Consider the following 19,273-nt stretch of genomic DNA (forward strand, 5'->3'; position numbering starts at 1 on the left):
CTTGCATTGGATGCTGCACAAGGAGGTTTTCTCGTGATGACAACTATGAGGCCTTTTCCTCTTGGTTTATTCCATCGCGCCTCCTCTGTCGTGGCGCCAGCGACATGTCTGGGCGCTCCACGTGTAGTCCCGTTTACTTTGATCGAGTGGTGCAGGCACTTGGGTTGTGCAGGAACCCTGCACTAGAAGCCATCCCTCTCCCTGCTTCATTTCCCCCCTTTTTTTTCACCTTTCCGTCGAGCGTGCGCTTCTCATATATTGCCTGAGCGATTTGTACGTGTCCGCCTGCATGCGTGGGTGCGGGGACCCTTTTGTGTGCCTGCGAGTGAGTGAGCCTTTCTCAGCATTGCAGGCGTTGCCTACATTGTGCGATATCAACGCTGTGGAATGGGACGCAAGCCGTACAGTGATCCTCGATGCGGCATCACTGTAATCGAGTGTAGGCGACCATGCGGCAGATCGCACTACAACTGGAGGTAGTTTTAAACAATCCACTAGAGAGAAGTGTAGCCGCTGGCGAACGTCGCGGAGAGCGCCATCCCAATGTACATGCTGTCCGCGCACCCTTCCCCCTAGCGGCATCGTCGCTGGCGCAGCAGGCGAGTCTGTCGCCACTGTAACCAGGTAAGGGGCTGTCAGAGGGAGAGAAGGAGCGACTAGAGTTCTCTAGGGAGGGTCTCGGGTCGTAGGCTCGCTTGTTGTTCACCCCCGCAGGTGCCGGTGTACGAGTCTTGTTGAGGTCTCCTGGTAATCCCTAATCTTCCACCTGTGTCGGAAGAGGCGGAGGGCCACCGCCCGATAGCGACCGCGTCGAGGTCGAAGCGCAGCAAACCCTAGCAGCACAAGCAGGGCTTCTCTGTACAGTAAAACATCGGCACTGTTTTTCACCTTTCCCTTCACACTGGTTGAATCTCCCCCTCCTTTTCAGAAGGGACCCTGCGTCCAGCGGCACACCCACCCATCCATACACAAACACCCTAGCCATTCCGGTAAAATGTGATGAGGGCGCTACCGGACGCAAAGAACGTCAAAAGAGAAGCAAACGTCGGCCCAGCGCGGTTTCTGCCAGGCGCTGTGTCGCCATGCGCCTCTTTCTATCACACACCCACACACACACACACTCTCTCTCTTGCTATCTGCGTAAGAGTGCGTGTGTGTCGCGGGTTCAAAGAAAGTGGCATTAGGAGGGGGGGGGGAGGATGAGTGTGCACTGCCTCGGTGGTCCTCCAAGTTATTCAGGTCTCTCCCTCTCTTTCAGATGCCCTCTCATTTCCCGTCAGGGCCTCATACTCTCCTTTGTGCTGTCGCTCGTCTATATAGTCAAGGGCAGCCTCTACCTCAGTGCCTTCTCTTTCTCCTCCTGCTGCTCTCTCTGTCTTGACAACCCACTTGTGATGACGTTCTGGTTGCTCTCGTGTGATGCCAGTTGCTTCGATCGCTTCTATTGAGGGGGGGGGGCGGCAAACACCCAGACACAGTCCCAGACATACCCCCAAAGGCTTAAAGCTATATGACAGTCTTTCACATATCCACACGTGAGGTGTGGCCGCCGCAGACACTTTTGATACTGCGCTGTAGGTGTACCTGAGAGCGGTGAATGAGGACCATTTTTGCTTCTCTTTGCCTCTCCCGTCCGTGGTGAGCGAGGGCAGCTTCTCCCTACTGAGCCAAGGCGAGAACGCCATTTAATCACCGAACTGCATCTCCAACGAGGATCAATTGTACACCACTTTGTGTGCGCCGCCTTAGTGTTCTTCAAGCAAGCTGGACCGGGCCCCGGTGGGACTTTAATGCGAACCTTTGTTGGGATCCCGTTAGCACATGGGCTCGTGATCGTCAATCAAAGACACGTCCACCCTGTCGTTCGCCGAGTTTGATGAAGACTGCGCGTCCCTCAGTCAGGACGGCATCACAGGCGACTCGTGGGAGGACCTCATGGAAGACACCGCTCGGTGGGTTTGCTATTCCCCTCCCCCCAACGCATCCATCACAACACTCCTGTGAAATGAAGTAAGCCTCTCGGATGTGTGCATTACACAGCGCCAACACAACAAGCGCAGGAGGCACCTGAAAGAGCCGCCTCGCCATTTTTTCACCAGGCGGCGACAACGAAAAAGAGACGAGTGAAGAGAGCCGCCCCTTGTCTTTGAATTCGTCGAAGGCGCTTAGGATGCTTCAGTCCTACATTGCCTTCCGCCAGCCCGAATTCCGGCTTAAACAGACCCAGGGAAACCCAAGAGGGTTCTTCAACGCTTCCTCGACGGCGTGCAAGAAGTTCGCCAGCAAGGTCGTGCCGGTTTAGAAATTTCACTCCGCCTTGGGAGCAGCACGATCTGTGTGGCGCATTGCCCCTCCCCTCCAGCAAGCGACGCCGCTGAGCGGAAGCGACCTGCTCTCCGTGTGCGCCGCTGCTGCTCGTGTGGAAGGTGGCGTGTCGATGAGGCGGGGCCCAGCGCCAAGAGCCACAGCGCACCCTCTGCCTGCCCAACGGCGGGGTCGCCCTGTGCTGTGACGCTGCGACCAAAAGCAGCAGAGCCTGGGCATTCCTCGCCGATGTGCTCTGCGTGATGCGCGTGGGATGCATGGGGGCTTTGGTGCAGTTATTCATGTGAAGATGAGGAGGGAAGCTTGCGGGCGGGAAAGTGTTTGTGCGCCCCTCGTCTCGGATACGAAATGTCTTACTCCCGTGCGGGTGCTTGGCTCGCGGCCTGGGGTGGGGAGGGGCGGACCTACACGTCTCACACACCCTACCCGAGGCAAGCCTGCTGCTGCCGGTAATTCCACGCTTGGCAAAGCATACGCCGAGCTACCCGATATTAGGGGGCCTCACAGTACGCTACAGCGCCGAACAAGTCCGCGCCCCACGTCCCTCGGGGGACGGAGTTGCTCCCTCCCTACTGTCGTAGAGGAGGAATGGGTGTCGGTGCTTGTCGAGCCACCCTTGCCGGTGCCGCTGCATCCCATCCTGCCGAGGTGAGTCCGAGCACGCCTACCAGCTGCCGAAGTGGAGAGCCCCCTCCCCCTTGCGGGTGGTGCGGGTGGAGGTGATGCCCTTTGCCCCGAGTTGCGTGGCAGGATGAGAGACGAGAGGCAGCGGCGGACGTGCGGCCCGGTTGGGTGTCTCCCCGGCCAGCGCCCCCCTGCGCTCCGCCGGACACGCCGCTGCGCCCCGCCAGCAACAGACACGGATGGCCAGGGGCCACTGGCAGCCGGCATGACCGGAGGCGAGCGCGGCACCGAGCGCTCTCCTCGGATCGGCTTTCACCGTAGTGGAAGAGAGGAAGGGACGTCTCAGACGGTGGCTCACCCCCTGGCCGCGACAAGCCAGCCGCTGGCTGGAAAAGAGCATCGCTACGCAGCCGCGGGAGCTCGTGCTCGACGAATGTGGAGGGGTGACGGAGCTGACAGCGTCCTTGTTGCAGGTGCTTCTTCCTCTGCACCTGCGGGCGCTCTTTAGCTTGCGAGCCAGAGGCGGCTCCGTGCATCAGCGACGAACGCGCACCCAACGGACTTGGCCGCTAGACCAGCGGTGGTGCAGATGGTGGCAGGCAGCATTGGTCTCCCATCCTCTGTGTGTGTGCGAAGCGACTCGCCTCTAGCGATCACGTGAGCGTGTGGATCGACGGCGCCCAACTGACGGGTGGTCGACACAGGCGGTGGGGACAGCCCTGCAGGCGACTCGAAGCGTTGCGAAAAAGGCCGACATCACCTTGAGCAGCAACGGGATCGGCGTCTCCCCTAGGCACGGGCTTGCTGGCGTGTTGTTGGACGGCAGCTTTGGAACGGGCTGTGTCGGAGAACTGACGTGCACCAAACTGAGAGCTGATGCGACCAAGCAACTGCCACGGGAAGGACTGGGGCGGCTCATGTGACGCCTTTGGCCTGCTGCCCGAGTCCTGGACGTGCCTTCTTGCACATTTTGTGGTTTTCTTACGATGACGCGCCGCCTGATTGTCAAGCGGCCACGGGCCGTCGCCTCTTTGCGCCGTGGGGGGATTTGCTGCAGACTGAGATCTCCATGCTTGTGCAACTCCGCGAGGATGGGGAGGGCGGCATGCGTTCCCCGACATACGAGGCAGACAGTCGTTGCCGGTAGCGGTTGAGTGGCGTCAGGCGCAGGTGGTGGCAACAACGAAACGAAGCACTGCGTGCTTGACTGTGTTCGTTCGGCATTCGCGCCATTTACGGGGAGCGCGAAGACACGCACGCATCGACAGTACGGCAGGCCTCTCCGCCCTCCGTAAAGGCTACACATGCGGTCATGCGACACATGCTGAGATGCCTACAACGATGACCGGACTCCCGTACGCGGTGATGGCCGAACTCATTATGTCTACTGTTAATCCTGCAGACGGCCTGAGCCGCGACCCCGTATACCACCCAAGATGGAGTCTGCCGAGCGACATGAGGAAGACAGACATGGTGGAAAAGGAACGGGGTGGACTCGACGCTTTTATCGACGTTGTCGAGGAGAGAGGCGGAAATTCCGTAAGAGCGGAGTACAGAAGTCCGTTTCTCCCCTACCTAAGCAATGCCCAACCAATGCTGGTGGCATCGGCTCATCGCAGGCTCGAAGAGGAGAGTGGAACCGCTCAACTCAACAGGCTACCCCCTTCTCCCTCTTTAGCTCTTCTCTCCCTCCTCTCTGTGATTTCACACTCGCGAGGATAGGAAATATTCATAGCAGTGGCGCATCGTGCGCTTCCTTCTCGGAGTGGCTGTCTTTGCGGGCTTTTCGTTTCTTCTTTCACCTCAGCTCGGGCCTTTCTCTCAGCGCTCATTCCTGTTTGTCCACCGTACCGACACACACATCCATAAGCACGTACACTGTCAGCCGGACACGTTCTGGGCTATCGCTTCTCACTTCCTCATTCGCTTTTTCTTTCCTAACCATGCAGATGATGCGCGCAGTCACCCTGAAGGGGTTCGGAGACACGGACATGCTCCAGATCTCCTGCATTCCCAAGGCCGCCATCACTCGCGGGAGGGACATTCTCATCAAGGTGAGTGCGGCTGGAGTCAACCGCGCCGACGCGGCTCAGCGCCACGGTCACTACCTTCCGCCAAAAGGCAGTAGCGAGGTTATGGGACTGGAGGTGTCGGGTGTCGTTGAACAGGTAGGGGCCGATGTGAAGGACTTCAAGGAGGGCGACAAAGTGATGGCGCTGCTGCGGGGTGGTGGTTACGCCGAATACGCCGTGGCACACGAGGGCAGCGTCATGCACATCCCACGAGGCTACTCCTTCATTGAGGCAGCCGCAATACCAGAGGCGTTTCTCACTGCGTGGCAGGCACTCAAGTACCACGGCCACTGTCGCAAGGGCCACCACGTCCTCATTCATGCCGGAGCCAGCGGCGTGGGCACTGCGGCAGCGCAGATCGTCGAGAAGCACTTTCAGGCCATCGCCGTCACAACCTCCTCAGAGCTCAAGGTGGAGGTGTGCAAGAACTTTGCGAGCATCAATTTCGCCCGCACCCCGGATGAGACCGGGATGTGCTTTTCTCCGAAGGTGAGGAACCTCCTTGGTGAGGGTGCCATCAATCTTGTCCTGGACTCTGTCTTTGGTGGGTCGTACATCTCCGAGGATACCGCGGTACTGGCGAAGGACGGCCGCATCATCGTGCTCGCCTTCATGGGCGGCGCAAAGGTGCACTTGAACTGCCTTCCTCTGCTGCGACAGCGCGCGCACATCATCTTCTCGAAGCTTCGCTGCCAGTCGGACGACTACAAGGAGAACCTCGTATGCACATTCGAGAAGGAAGTACTCCCCTACATAAATGAGCGGGTGATTGTGCCGGTGGCGAACAAGACATACCCGTTAGAGGAGGTAGCGCAGGCGCACGCGCGACTCGACGACAGCAGGGCGTGGGGTAAGATCGTGCTAACGTTCAGCAACTCTCTCACAACGACATCCGTGAATCGGCTTCCCACTCCAAAGGCGTAGACTACACGTGTTGCATACAAACGCACAGAGCGAAGATGCCGGTATGGCGGCGGGCACGAGCCGAGGGCAAAAAAATGGGGACGATGTGGCACCTGAGAGGGAAAGAAGGATGGTGATGGGGGAAAGGGGTAGGCGCGATGCACCTCGCCTTCTGCACAAGCTTTCTGACTCGTCTTCAAAGATTCTTCCCTCCTTGCGTTCCTTGGGTTCTCTGGTGCCTCTTCGCCATGTGGTAACGCCGCTACACAAGAACACTGTCAATAATGCGCTACACATCCACAGTTCTTACAGTGAGTGTGAAGATGATCTACCCACAGAGACACTCGCGTGTGCGCCGTTGACTCAAACCTGCTTCTCTCCACCATAATCCCCCTCTTCACTTCTCCTTCCGGTTTAATCAGGCGGCTGACCGTCCCAGCACCTGCCTTTCCCGTCTATCCTTCTCCTGCCTCCCCCCTCTACTATGTCTGTGCTTACAGTCACGGGCGTGCAGATAAGCCCCTAGAGGCGGTACCTCTCACCTTACCTCTTCTCCCATTCCGCTCCTGCGCAGTGTTTTCTTTCTTTATGTGCGATTATGTTTGTTCGACCTCACTTGCGCTTCTTCTAATCCCTCTTCTCTTCTTCGCTCGATGGTTGACTGCTGTATATGCTGTGCCGTACACGCACCCAACTTTTCTGCCTTTCCTTGTCGATTTGCATCGTTGTGGATACGAATGTGCTGCTATCCATGCTCTGTCACATGTTTGATAGTCGCGCGCATATGCGTTACCTCCGCTATCACTTTCACTACTGCTACTTGTCTTCCCCCTTTCCCTTGGTGTGATGTTCATCACACTCTGTGCGTGACAGTGCCCAGAGGAATAGGAGGGAGAGAACATGCACACGTGCACCCACGCACATGGCAAAACAAAGTGAGAATCGGAGCATCAAAAGGCAAACGCTGTATGGAGAGCGATTCCCCCCCCCCCCACACACACAGAGGGAGTCACATACGTGGGTAATGCTCAAGACGCGGTGGTAGACTTGAAGTTCATGTGAGGATAAGTGGAGTCGGAGAGACGAGCGGGGACGCCACTACGGTCTTTTCTGCACGCACCGGCAGTCTACCTCGAATGGGCGATTGTCTTTACATTCAGCCGTACTCTCCTCTCTCTCTGTAAAGCAATGCGTGTGTGTCTTCTATGCAGTTTCGCTCACTTTTAATATTACTCCCGGCTCCGCATAATCTGCGGGTCTCAAAGCAACGGACGTGCGTTATCAGAGTGGAGCTCCTTTTTCACTCTCTTTTTTTCTTTGGGTAATGCGAGACTCACAAAATCGTTTAGGGCAACGTCTGTGTACGTGCTTGCGCATCTCTCTTGTACAGTTCTCTCCTCCCCTTCTTCTCACTTTTTCCGCGTCCGCTTTACCAGAAGCAAGTGAGTGTATGGTGCACAGATGCCGCACAAGTACTTCGACAACAAGCACCACTGCACAATCGATCACCCACGCTTCTTCTCTCTCCTGTCCTTTCACATCGCATCCCTTTCTGCACGCGAGAACTGCGTCAGTTTGGGTGCACGACGCGAGAGCGCCTGCCCGGCTCAGCGAAAGAAGTTGCACAGCTCTTTTTCTCTAAGCAAAAACTAAACGGTTTTCCTTCGCCTTGCCGGTGCGCAAGATAAAATCGACGTCACGCATGCACGGCCATTGTTGTCATGCTGCTGTCCACGACGCGGATCTGCTGGAGGCCCAGCGCGGCGCGTGACGCGGGATGTCATTTGCTGCGTCGGCGACTGCGGCATCTTCGCCAGACAAACCGCGCCGCTGAGGAGCAGTTGCGGGAGCGCCGGCGTCTTCAGCATCTTCTGCGAGAGGAGCAGCACAGCACCAGCGCTACGAGTAGCAGCCGCGGCGGTGGGTCGGCGACGGGAGCGGCAGCTGCGCAGCTGCGTGCCCTTCAGCTACTACCCCGCAGTGATGCCCTCGAGGCTGCGATTGCGCTGTCCATCAGCTCGAATCGGGATGCGCGCACAGATCTGGAGTTGGTGCGCTGTCTGGTGAACAGTACCTTGCTCTCCTTTGCGTCCCCGGTGGACAGGCGGTGGGACCCGTACGACGTGAAGCCACAGGTCTTTGCTCTGGATCACTACATAGCGCTGCCCGTCTTCACATCACTGGACTACGTGCGACTGTTCTGCCAGCGCTTCGGCTTTGCGGTGCGCGACCCGAGCGGTGTGCTGTGGGCATCCGGTTCAACCACCACGGCCTCTACTGGTGTTGAGGTGCCAAGCACGGGGTTGCTGCCTGACGCGTTGCTCCAGAGTAGGTGGTGGCAACAGCGGCACTGGCAGCAACAGTCATGCGCCTCTGCTGAAGTAACCATGCAGGAGAGGGACGAGACCGCCCCGTCGGCGGGATCGCGGAGGGGCCATTCAGGTCAAGAGGGGGAGACGAATGCTGCGCCGGAAGACGGCACAGGAGCACAAGCGCTTGAGAGCGCTGGCGTGGCGCTGAAGACAGCTGAGCACACAATTCCTGACTCTTCTCCTCGTAGTGACGCAACACAGGCAGGGCCTTCCACAACACTCGACGACACCTCTGTCGACGCAGATGCGCTCTTCGATACGATGCTGATGGACGGCTTTGTGGAGGGAGAGCTTGACCCATCGAGTGTATCTCATGAAACTCGCCCAGCTGCGCCAGCGGCGAGGGCGGCGCGTACGCGCGCGCAGAGGCGCCCACGCGGAGTCAAAGGTAGGGCGAGGGGTATTGGGTGCAAGGCAACGTCATCAAGGCACCATCCCGTCCGCCGAGAACGACTTGCCGGGAGGCGTCGGGCGACAGTGGGAGCAGTGAGGGCATCCGCGCTGCGTGGGGAGAGAGCAGCAGGTGCAGAATCGGCAAAGACTGTGACGGACGAGGCGAAGGCGACCTACTGGGAGTCCGTCGCCCAGACAGCGCCTTTCCAAATAAAGCAAGCCACCCCGCTCCCCACGTTTGGACCTTTCCTGCACCCTTTCCTGATCGGCTACTTTGCAGATGTCTCCACGCTGCTGCATAACGCTTCCATCGTGCCGGAGAAGGTGGATATTGTGTTGAATCCAGCCTCTCCCTTAGAGTTTGTGCTGTCACGGGAGGCGACGGACCGCGTGCTGCACAAGGAGCAGCTGCTCCACCAGGCCTACCTGAAAGTCGAGAAGGAGCTGCAGCGCGAATTCAGTCTCTTTTTTGCCTCCTGCTGCCCGGAAGTCATCTCTGCCTCCAGCGCGTGTGTGCCATTGCCACTGAACGCAGACGAAGTGAACGTGGCATGGCTGGCCTCTCAGTGCCCCATTAACAATGGCCGACGAAGTCGCGGGTCAGCAGCTTCGTCGCCGAACGAGGTGCAAGCCTACCGGGAGCGGACGCGGCTGCTTCGCGAGGCGGAGTACTGCAATGGTGTCACCTACGAGCTTGTTCTCCTCATTCAGAGCACCTCACTGGAGGAGACCTTCACCAAGATTCAGCAGGCAAAGCATCAATCGGTTTTGATGGGCCACGCGGATCTCGATGTGCTGCCCGAGATCGCTGCTGCTCCACACGTGCGCGAGATGGCACACCACTTTTACGATGGAACCAGCGAACGGGAGAAGAAGTCGGCGCAGCAAGCGCTCACCGCACGGCGGCAACGGAGCTTAGCCGACAAGCCACTTGGCGATGTCACTGCTATGAGTGACGGCGCAGCAGCGGTACAGGTTTCCAGGAACATGGGGGCTTTTGTGCAGCGAGGGATACCTCGCACCATCAATGTGTCTCAGTCGGCTGACTCATACTTCCACGTCCCCACCAACGCCTACACAGAGGCGCACGCAGTCTTCACGGAGGACCTCAAGGTCAATCGTGGACAGTGACCGAGGGGGGAGTGAGGAAGTGACCATGTCGCCAGGGGAGGAGTACCACTCTAACACGCCTGTGCGACCACCTCTCCGGCGGGCATGATGGCCATGGCGGGCGTCACATTTTTTGCTGGCTTGCTTGCCTTACGCTTCTTTCCTCACAGGGATCGATGGAGGTTCAGTAACCCCACTCTGCTCTCACTCGCGTGAGTAGGCACACACGCACGCCTGTGCATACATCACCCGGCTGGAGAGTTGTTACGTCAGGGGGAGAGGTCTACTGATGGTGACGCTGACAAAGCGAGGTCTCGGTACTATCAGCGGAGCAGAGGGGGTGGGGACGCACGAGACTGTGTGTTATCGTCAGGCAGAGTTTCTGTGGTGCCATACTGCGAAGATTCCTGAGGCCGTGTTTTTTTCCCGCGCATTTTTTGTGTATCTACGCGATGTACACTAGTGCGCCACCCTCTCATCTCTGTGTGGAATGTGCTCTTCCGTGGGTGTATTCATGGCCTTGGATGCCCCCCCCTCCACCCGACGTGTCTGCACCCGCGCTACCTCCTCGTTAAGCAGCGAACAGACGGCACTTACACCCTTCCGTCGCATTTTTCACTTCTTTTGCTCTCTTCCCCTCTTTCCGGAAGCGTGTGCTTTCATTGGTTCTACCTGGGATGGATCGCACACACACACATATGCTCCAACATCCTACCGACTGCTCATGACACGCTTGCTGCTTTCCTACTGCACGTGTTCTACTCAAGGACGCATATATATATATATTCTCCAGTTCACGCCTCCACCTACGTAATTCATTTCTCTCTCGACTCACTTGACACCCTCTCTGCGCTCTCCCGTTCTTATTCTTTTCGTGTCACCCAGCAACTCCTCAACCACTTATCCTCCATACGCATTGCGGGCTACTTCTTCCTACAAGTATCTCCGTGACCCCAGTAGGCACCTCTGGCAGTATTTTGGTCCTTTAAAAATTTTTTTTTGGGCTCTGTCCTGCATTCGCGTGCTGCGAGCCCCTTCAGCCTCACCGTATAACCTCCGCACACAAGGCGTCAGGATGGAAGCTGTGGAGTACAGCACGCTGACCGCCGAGCAGCGCCTTTCCCCAGGAGAGGAGGAGAACCTCGTGCAGCGACTGTACTACCGGCAGATGCAGCTAGCGGCGCAGCGCGAGGAGGAGCGTCGCGCCACCTTGGAGCGAGCACGCGCCCAGACCCAGAAGCACATTTCAAAGGAGGAAGAAGGCCACCTGGTGAGCCGCATGTACGATCAGCAGGTGGAGCGCTTTGCCAACTCCAAGGCCGAGCGTGATCGTAAGATGGAGGAGGAGGTGCACAAGAACGACAAGAAGATGGAGCCCAGCGAAATCGATGACCAGGTGCGCCGCATGTACGAGGAGGAGCGCAAGAAGAGCCGGATGCGGCGCGAGGCGCTTAACTCGCGCTACCTGCTGACCGCGGAGCCGAAGAAGATAGGTAAGAAGGAGCTGAAGGGATGTGTGGATCGCCTCTCGCACGTTGACTGGGAGAAGCGCGACGAGGAGCTTTTCAAGAAGTATGTCTACCCGTACGACCCAAAGACAACGAGGATCTCCCGTGACGAGGAGCAGGCGATGGCGGACCGCCTCTCGACGACGAAAGGGACCGGCTAAGCTGCCCTCCTACGGCCTCTATCCCCTTTGGTAGGTATTGGGTGGCACCTACGCTTACGCGAGTATATGGCGGATTGTGTGAAGCGACGAACCCCACGACACGCTACACCTTTTTTTTGTGTGTATGTCGCTGTTATTGAGGGCCCCCGCTTGCAGGTGTAGAGATGCACGCGAGTCTGGCGAGCGAAGCGTCCTGACCCAGAGAATTTGGGAGGGGAGAAGGGGAGGGAGGAGGGACCCGTGGCTGCCGAAGAAGCTCTGCACTATTTTTCCCCTTTCCTTCGTTCTATCTTGTCGTTGGCTTCATACGCCTCCTTTTTCCCACCCACCCTCTCTTTACATTGAGGACGTTGCTCTTGGTCACTGCCGGATGTACGGTCACACTTTTCCTGCCGCTGCCTTCTCTGTCGTTGACTTGTCGTGTGCTGAATGACGGTCGTCTCTCTCTCTCTAATGTGTCTGTGTGTGTGTGTATGTGTGTGTATGTCAGTCGTGGTGGTGCAGTGACTGTCCTTGTTATCGTTGCTTGGCTGAGTTAGCTGTGCAGTCACTTTCCCTTCCCTTTCTGAGAGCAAAGAAAAGCTGCGATGTAAAGCATGTACAGTTGGTATGAGGCATCTCTCTTTTCGTTTCCTGCGTTTATTTAGCTATTTTGTGTGTGCTTTTGCTTTCTCATCTGAGGAGACGCGAAGGGGCGCACTTTTTCATTGGGCGTGCGTTTGTCTCTGAGCCTCAGTACTCGGGATAGGGCCGAGGAGGGCCAAGGAGATGTGTGATGCCTCACTTCTGACTGCCTTCACCACTGCCTCGTGGACTGACCAATGACAAGTGGCAGCGTACCCAGGCAAAAAAAAAAAACGAACCAGCATAATGGCACACGCCGGTGTATCAGAGAGCTGACACAACTGGGGCTTTCCTCTTCCCCTATCATTGCGTCTATTACACCATACGCTCTACCAGCCACCGCTCACACCACCCTTCGGCGATCAAGCATCCACGCGGCTGCGGGTCGTTGTGTGTATTACATTGCCCTGCACCTTAACAGTCTAGAGAGAGGAGGAGCGGGGTGGAAAATACCTGCAGACCCACACATGTTCTCAGACCCCATGGGTTTCTCTGGGAGCCGTCACTGCAAAGGAGCTGCTGTTTTTCTGTAGTTTGCTGAGTCTGCCAGATGGAACCGACAATGTGCAAGGGGGGCGACAATGTGCAAGGGGGGCGACAATGTGCAAGGGAACGCACATTCAGTGTTTTTCTTCACACCCTCGCCATGAACATCCCTCTTCTGTTTCTCTACATCTCGACCACCCTTCTGCAACCCGAGGAGAAGACGCCGTGCCAACGTCTACGGCGTGTACGTGCGTGCTGATCTGTGCAACGCATCATCAGCCACCCTCCCCCCAAACTCATCTTTCTACTCTCTCACTCAGTGCCCTCGCTCGAAGACACCAACGCGAGATCGTCACACTTGAAGTGTGAGGGAGAGAGAGAGCTGATACGCCAGCTATGGGGTGGCCACCTCCCTCAGAAAAGTCCCTCCCTCTCCCCACGCTCTACTCTTTACCTCCTCTTGCGCTGCCGCTAAATCGTCTAGAATACCCGCACCCCTACTCTTGTTTGGCTGTTTGTGCTCTCTTGCAACCCCCGCAAGCTGTCCCGCTGCCGCACGGGTTGGCCGCACTACCTCCCACACACGGGCGCCCACCACGACATTGGGAAAAGGGTCTTCTCTCGTTGCACAGACGACGTTTTCCTCTGTGCCTGTTTTTCTATTCATTTGCTCCCTCTTCGACCGATGCTCACAGCAACCAGACCCGGCGCACCAGGGATTATCGTGCATGTGCCGCATCACCCCGGCAATGCCACTCACCGCCGCCAGAGCGTGGGATGCACCAGCCACCGCCGCTCCAGCGCATACAGTGGCGGAAGTGGGTGCCCTAGAAACCGCGACAGCGCCATCGATATCAATGGAATTTCCATTGACCGACTTATGTACCTGAGGACGGCCCTTGATGCCCTGCCGGGAGTGGCGCTGCGGGAGTACTTCGCCCCTGTCATGCGGCTCAAGAAGCAGCTGCTCCTGCGCCAGCGAAGTGTCCGACAACGATTCCCGTCATGCGACACTGTCGAAGGTGCGGCGGCGTATGCAAAGATGGTGACGGACGCACTGACGTCGCTGACCCGTGCACTCAACACGGCCGGCGGAGATCTAATGCTGGACGGAGGCACGGGCAATCTGTCCCTAGAGCCGAAGGAGGTCATTGCCTGCTTGAAGGATAAAGTCGCCCCTGTCAGCATCGAGGCTGGCGGAGTGCTGGTCTACCCCCGTGAACCTCCTGAGGCGTCGTTTGTGTACATTGTCATGGCGGGCACTGTGTCCGCGACCTTTTTCCAGCCACAGGCGCAGTCGCAGTCTTCGGCACCTCAGCAGCAACGCCGTGGCGGCGGCTTGGGGGTTCGCAGGGAGCGGAGGATGTACTTTACCTCGGCCAAGGATGTAGTGCGCCTGTGCGGCGGTGGCCTCGCGCCAGAGGTGGCGTTGATCATGGATGACTACCCAGCCACCGATTCCGTGGGATGCAATAACTCCACCGTCGCTGGTGGCGGGAGGGCGAACGACGACGGGACCTCCGTCTCCAACGTGACGACTGCAATTCAGCGCTCACTGCGACGGGCCAGCCGCACCGTTGGACAGCCAACGCTGCGGCCCACCGGTACAGAGCAGGTACGTGCCCCTGTGGTGCTGGGAGCCGGTGAGGCTTTTGGACTGGCGCCATTCAAGTACGTGTGCTACACAGCCTCGACCACCCCTACCGTTGCACCAACCTCCGGGACTGCCTCGACCGCATCGAAGAGCGCAAAAGGCAACGAGGGGGCAACCTACGAGGAGTTCGTTGACACCTTCCGCATCCGCACGAGCGACGTGCACGCCGCTCTCATTGACATTGCTGCCCGGCAGCGGGCGGAGCGGCTGCAACGTTCGCCGCACCGGTACGTGCCGTGGTGCACTGCTGCAAAGGGCGAGATTGTGCCGCGTGGGACCGTCCGCACTGTCGCCGATTTCATCGTGGCTGCCCGACGTCGCTCCCTCTACAGTGACTATGCCGCCACGGAGCTGCTACTGCGGCAGAGCTGGCTGCTGCAGGATGTGCCGGCGCCCACAATTCGCGCCTTGATCTCGCACATGGTGCCGCGCACATACATGCCTGGCGAGGTGATGGCCTGCCCCCACACGCCCGGGTCCTCTCGGCAGCTTTGTTTCCTGCGGCGGGGTCGCCTCAACGTGTTTGTGTCCCCAAAGAGTGGCGGCAGTCCGGCACCGTTGATGTCGGGTGAGTTGCCGAATGATTTGACGGCGTCGCGCTCTTCATGCGAGAGGTGCGGTTGCTGGTACATTGGAGAGACAACCAGAGCCCAGCCGGCGGAGGTGGTCGAATCAGGAGCCTCCTTTGGCGAGCTGTCGGTGCTTTTCCACGAGCCGCGCCATTGCGTACTGCGGGCAGACACAGTGTGTGACGTGTGGTGCCTACCGCACCGAAGTTTCACCGCGCTGATGCAGCGTGATGCCGCCCTGCGTGATGGACTGTTGCAGAAGGCGGCGGTTCTCCGCGTTGAGTGGATGGGCGAGCAGCGCTTCACGCACGCCCTAGCACAGCAGCTGCGGGCCGGCTCCGAGCTGCTGAAGCCGCTCCCTGATGTAGCCATTCGCCTCATCCAGGAGCGACTTGAGCCAGTCATCTATACGCCAGGGTCGCTCGTGGCGAGCACGTCGACAAGGTGCACCGAGATGATCTTCATCATGGGCGGCACTGTGTCTACACTTTGTGAAGGGGTTGCTGCATACGGCACAGGGGACGTGCTTGGCGAGGGATGTCTGATTCCGCATCGATGGCCACTGGGGCTTGCTGCGCGCACGATGGTGGAGGGTTGGCGCATCAAGGTGAAGCATCTCATTGACGCCCTCCGGCGGATGGACCTACTGCATCGGTACTCGGGTCTGGTCACGAGCCAAACACCGCAGCTCATGAAGAAGATCTTTGGCACCCCACAACCAGAGATGGAGGTGGACGCTGTTGGTCGGCAACGCATGCCTACGGTGGGGGCACCTCCTGGAGGCTTCGCCAGCTACCTTATCTACGGCCGTGCGGTGAGCGAGGTGCAGCTGAAGGCGCTGTGCTTCCTTTATCGCGACTACGTACGCTGGGAGGACATCAACTATTCGACGATGGATCGTGGGGCTGACAAGGCAGCCGCGGTAGCCATGCAGACGACCCTCAACGCTCTCGCTCATGATGTGGCTGTCAGTCGCCTTAGCGGAGGAAAAGGCCAACCGGTGTCTGCCGCGCTGGACGAGCACCAAAAGCGTCGAAACATTGGTGACACGGGTGACAAGTCTTGGAAGACCGTAGTCAAGAGCGCTGCTGTTGCCGCTGCCCCTCCCACCACTGCTAGCCCTCTACCCCGCCTAGACGATGCTCCGGCTGCTGCAGGGTCCGGAGGCAACGCCGCTCGAACCAATAGTGGACGGCGCCAACCCACGCGTCAGCCGCGCGTCGGTGGTTGCCGTGGTCCCGAGCAGCGGTTCGGAAATGCTGGCGCCTTCCTTGTGAAGCAAGCTTTCCTCGGTGAGGAAGTGCCATCGAAGGCTGCGGCATCTCTTGCCAAGACACATGCCCATGGAAGCCACAGACACACACCGCTGCCACCTCGCTTGCATCGTATGGCGCGCCTGCTTGAGGAGCGTAACCGCACCTGGGCAGCCGAGCAGTGCCACGAGGCATCTCTCGCACAGCAGGAGATGATTCAACGCGACGTCACCATCTGGAATCGAGCGTTGCTGCGGTCAACGGCGACGCCGGGCACACCGGTGCCCAACAGCCAGCCATTCCGATTTGCGACAGCAGCCGCAACTACGGCAACCATGGCCCATTTGCGCACCGCCACAGGTGTCTTCTCTGACACCCACCCCGCCCCTGTGCACATCTTTCTTCAGGGGGAAAAGCCGAAGTATGAGTTGACTCTTGACGAGGCCATCGCCGTCGGTTACGTCTTGCAGCTGCCCAACATCGCCCAGATCCAGCGCTCAGTCTCGCTGGTGGACCCGGACGTCGCACTCGGGCCGCCAGCGCAACGGGGACGCCGGTACCTCATGTCTATCACCCCTAACGATCGCTACACAAAGCACAACTTTCTTTTCGCGGCTGCCGATCTCAAGGACGGCAACTCTGCTGAGTCACATCAGAAGACTGCAGAGGCCAAGGTGGAGGCGACGCTGCGCAGCAAGACACGGAAACTGCTCACCATGATGCGTACTGCCGTGGCATCCCGCATGGACGGCGAAGCGGCGTTTGCGTCAGCGGTAGCGTTTCACCCAACAACAATCTCGGGCGAGTGCAGCACCGCTGACAGCGGTGCTGTGGCACCACCGCCTGACACACTGGTGCTGGTGAATGAATCACAGGTGCAGTCGCTGGACAGCGACACTGAAGGGCTGGCAAACTCCCCTCCTGCAGTCGCCGCCACCCCGTCGCCGGATCGCTCTGGGCGGCAGCAGACGCTTCTGTCAAGTCCGGGGATTGTTGTCCTCGCCGACTCGATGGCGACGCTGTCACCCTTAGGCTCTCCTGGCAAAGTCAGTAGTCAGAGGAAAGAGGCGGCGTTCCAGCGGCTGGTGAAGCGGAATGCAGCGCAGGCGATCGAGCTGCTGTGCAAACACTACGACATTTCATGGAGCTTCTCGTGGCCTGGCCTGACGTCTGACATGACGTCGCAAATGCGGCACGGTGTGGGGGACGGGCACAGCGCCAACGGCTCCGGCTATATGACGCCGCCGGGGACTACGTCGTTGGAGTCGCAGCGACGCGCCCAGCAGCTACAGAAACCCAGTCTTCTTGAGAGGCTAGAGGCTGCGGCCACGAGTGTCGTGCGGAATGCGATTTTCATGAGCGGACTGCCGCTGCCACTGCTGGCGCTGCCGAGAGAGTTGAGTGAAAGTGCAACAGACGCTGAGGCACCGCAAAGAAGCGATACTGACGCCGATGACGGCGGCGCACTTCTCACGAGCAACAGGACACTGTCCTACCCGCAGCTGGTGCGGGCCACAGCGCGGGATCGCTGGCATAGCGCCAACCAACTCACTGCCCGGAGTGCGCCACCGTTCACATCTGAGCTGTCGGTGCCTCTGTTGTCGCAGAAGGTCGCCGGGACGAATATGGCAACCTCCGATACTACTGCGAAGGTGGCTGTGCCCGGTGCGGGTCTTGTGGAGCACTTCTACCACTGTAGCCAGCAGCGCAGAGCTGCTGTCCTCTTTGTGGAGGGCTACGGGCCGCTGCAGCCGCTGCTGGAGAGCTGGACAGAGTATCCACCTACTATCCACGCCAGCGCCGTAGGTGGCAGTGAGCCGTACGCGGGCAACGTCAGCATAGACCGTGTTGGCGGGGGCGGGTCTCAGTTTTCGCGCCCGACCACGTCGATAGCAGCCGCCGCGGCTCTGCGCCGCAGTGCCTCACGCCCAGGTGGCTTGAGCGGTTCTTTCCGTGGTGGCGTTGTCAGTCATCAGCACTACCCCCTCCGCGGTAGCAACGTCTCGGCGTCTGGCAGCTCAGGGCAGATGGCTCCATGGGTGGAGGAGTTCACCATGCCGAATGCCGAGGCCACCGAAATGTATATTCGCCGCATCCAACGTGACATTAACGGGCTGAACGCGGTGGCAAAGGAGCAGCAGAGGGAGCGCAATGAGGCACACGCGCGCAACGGCCGCACCGCCAAGTATGTAGCGGCGATGGAGGCGGCCCTCGGCAAACCCAACAAGGAAGAGTTGGAGGCGCTGGAAGCGTGGCGGACCCAGTATCGACACGTCGGCAGCGAAGCGCGGCGTCGCGCCTCGCTCCCCGTCGCGCTACGCACCGAGGCCGGTCAGGACTACATGAAGCGAGAGCTGGAGTACCTGGTCGCTACTCCCGCCGTAATGGATGACCCGGTGTGGCGCTACACGTCTGGCGTGCAGGAATGGCAGGACCAGCAAGCCAATCGCGAAGAGGGAACTTCTCTCTTCTCTGGCGCGTTGATAGAGGCGGGGTCTGGGGCCAATGTGTCAGGTGCCGGTGCCGCCTCCGCACTAGACAGGCCAAGGCGCGTGGTGGCCACCATCGGCGCAGCGGGCCTGGGCTTTACCCCCGCCCCACTACAGAGCCCATCTGCGCAGATGAGCCCCGGCGACTACGAGGCGTGGGTGCACGAGCGCGAAGATTTCTTCGCTGCGTACAAGCGCTTCCTGACTAGGCGCGGTGGGGATGGTGGGCAGGGTGGGTGGGCCGTCGCGCCAGCAGCTCCGCTGGCGGCTCCAAAGATGCGCTTCACGCCCGCCCCACCGTCGCTGAGGCCTTCGTTGACGTCGGCCACCTGGGCCTCCTCCCTGACACCGCCGTCCGAAGCGCTTGCCGAGCAACCCGCCGATTTTCGAACCAGCATGAATCCCCGTTCAGAGGACAGCGATGTGTACTACGTGTAAAGCGATCTCACCGTCCCCGCGCTGCTGCCTGATCGACCAGCAGTGCCACAGGTGCCGCCGGCTCCCGTCGTCTAGCGTTCCCCTGCTTTCCTCACTTCGGCGAGGACGGGTCTCGGAGCGGGGTCTGTGTTGCTGGGGCTATCTTCAGTCAGTGTACTTCAAGTGATACCCAGTAAGCGAGAGGCGGCTTTCACAGGCTTCGCGGGCGGCCGTCGATGTCCGGAAGGTGTGGGCACCAGTTGGAGAGGGTGGGGGACGGGGAGGTGCGCCGAGGGAGTGACGCCACCCAACT

The 19,273-nt window shown here is 59.2% G+C and overlaps 4 protein-coding genes across 4 annotated transcripts; all 4 read left to right on the forward strand.

Annotated features, from left to right (window-relative positions):
- Window positions 1–4,892: 4,892 nt before the first annotated feature.
- On the forward strand, window positions 4,893–5,945 carry LPMP_291060 (hypothetical protein; the record flags this gene model as incomplete). The annotated part of the gene is made up of 1 exon (XM_010702412.1): window positions 4,893–5,945. The coding sequence occupies one exon, from the start codon at window positions 4,893–4,895 to the stop codon at window positions 5,943–5,945; it is 1,053 nt and encodes a 350-aa protein (XP_010700714.1).
- A 1,700-nt stretch (window positions 5,946–7,645) lies between these two features.
- Window positions 7,646–9,820, forward strand: LPMP_291070 (hypothetical protein; the record flags this gene model as incomplete). Its single annotated transcript, XM_010702413.1, has 1 exon — window positions 7,646–9,820. One exon carries the CDS (start codon window positions 7,646–7,648, stop codon window positions 9,818–9,820), a length of 2,175 nt encoding a protein of 724 aa, XP_010700715.1.
- Window positions 9,821–10,874: 1,054 nt separating this feature from the next.
- Window positions 10,875–11,468, forward strand: LPMP_291080 (hypothetical protein; the record flags this gene model as incomplete). Its single annotated transcript, XM_010702414.1, has 1 exon — window positions 10,875–11,468. One exon carries the CDS (start codon window positions 10,875–10,877, stop codon window positions 11,466–11,468), a length of 594 nt encoding a protein of 197 aa, XP_010700716.1.
- A 1,795-nt stretch (window positions 11,469–13,263) lies between these two features.
- Window positions 13,264–18,981, forward strand: LPMP_291090 (hypothetical protein; the record flags this gene model as incomplete). The annotated part of the gene is made up of 1 exon (XM_010702415.1): window positions 13,264–18,981. The coding sequence occupies one exon, from the start codon at window positions 13,264–13,266 to the stop codon at window positions 18,979–18,981; it is 5,718 nt and encodes a 1,905-aa protein (XP_010700717.1).
- Window positions 18,982–19,273: the final 292 nt, after the last annotated feature.

Source organism: Leishmania panamensis (assembly GCF_000755165.1).
Source record: "Leishmania panamensis strain MHOM/PA/94/PSC-1 chromosome 29 sequence".
Lineage (NCBI taxonomy): Eukaryota > Euglenozoa > Kinetoplastea > Trypanosomatida > Trypanosomatidae > Leishmania > Leishmania panamensis.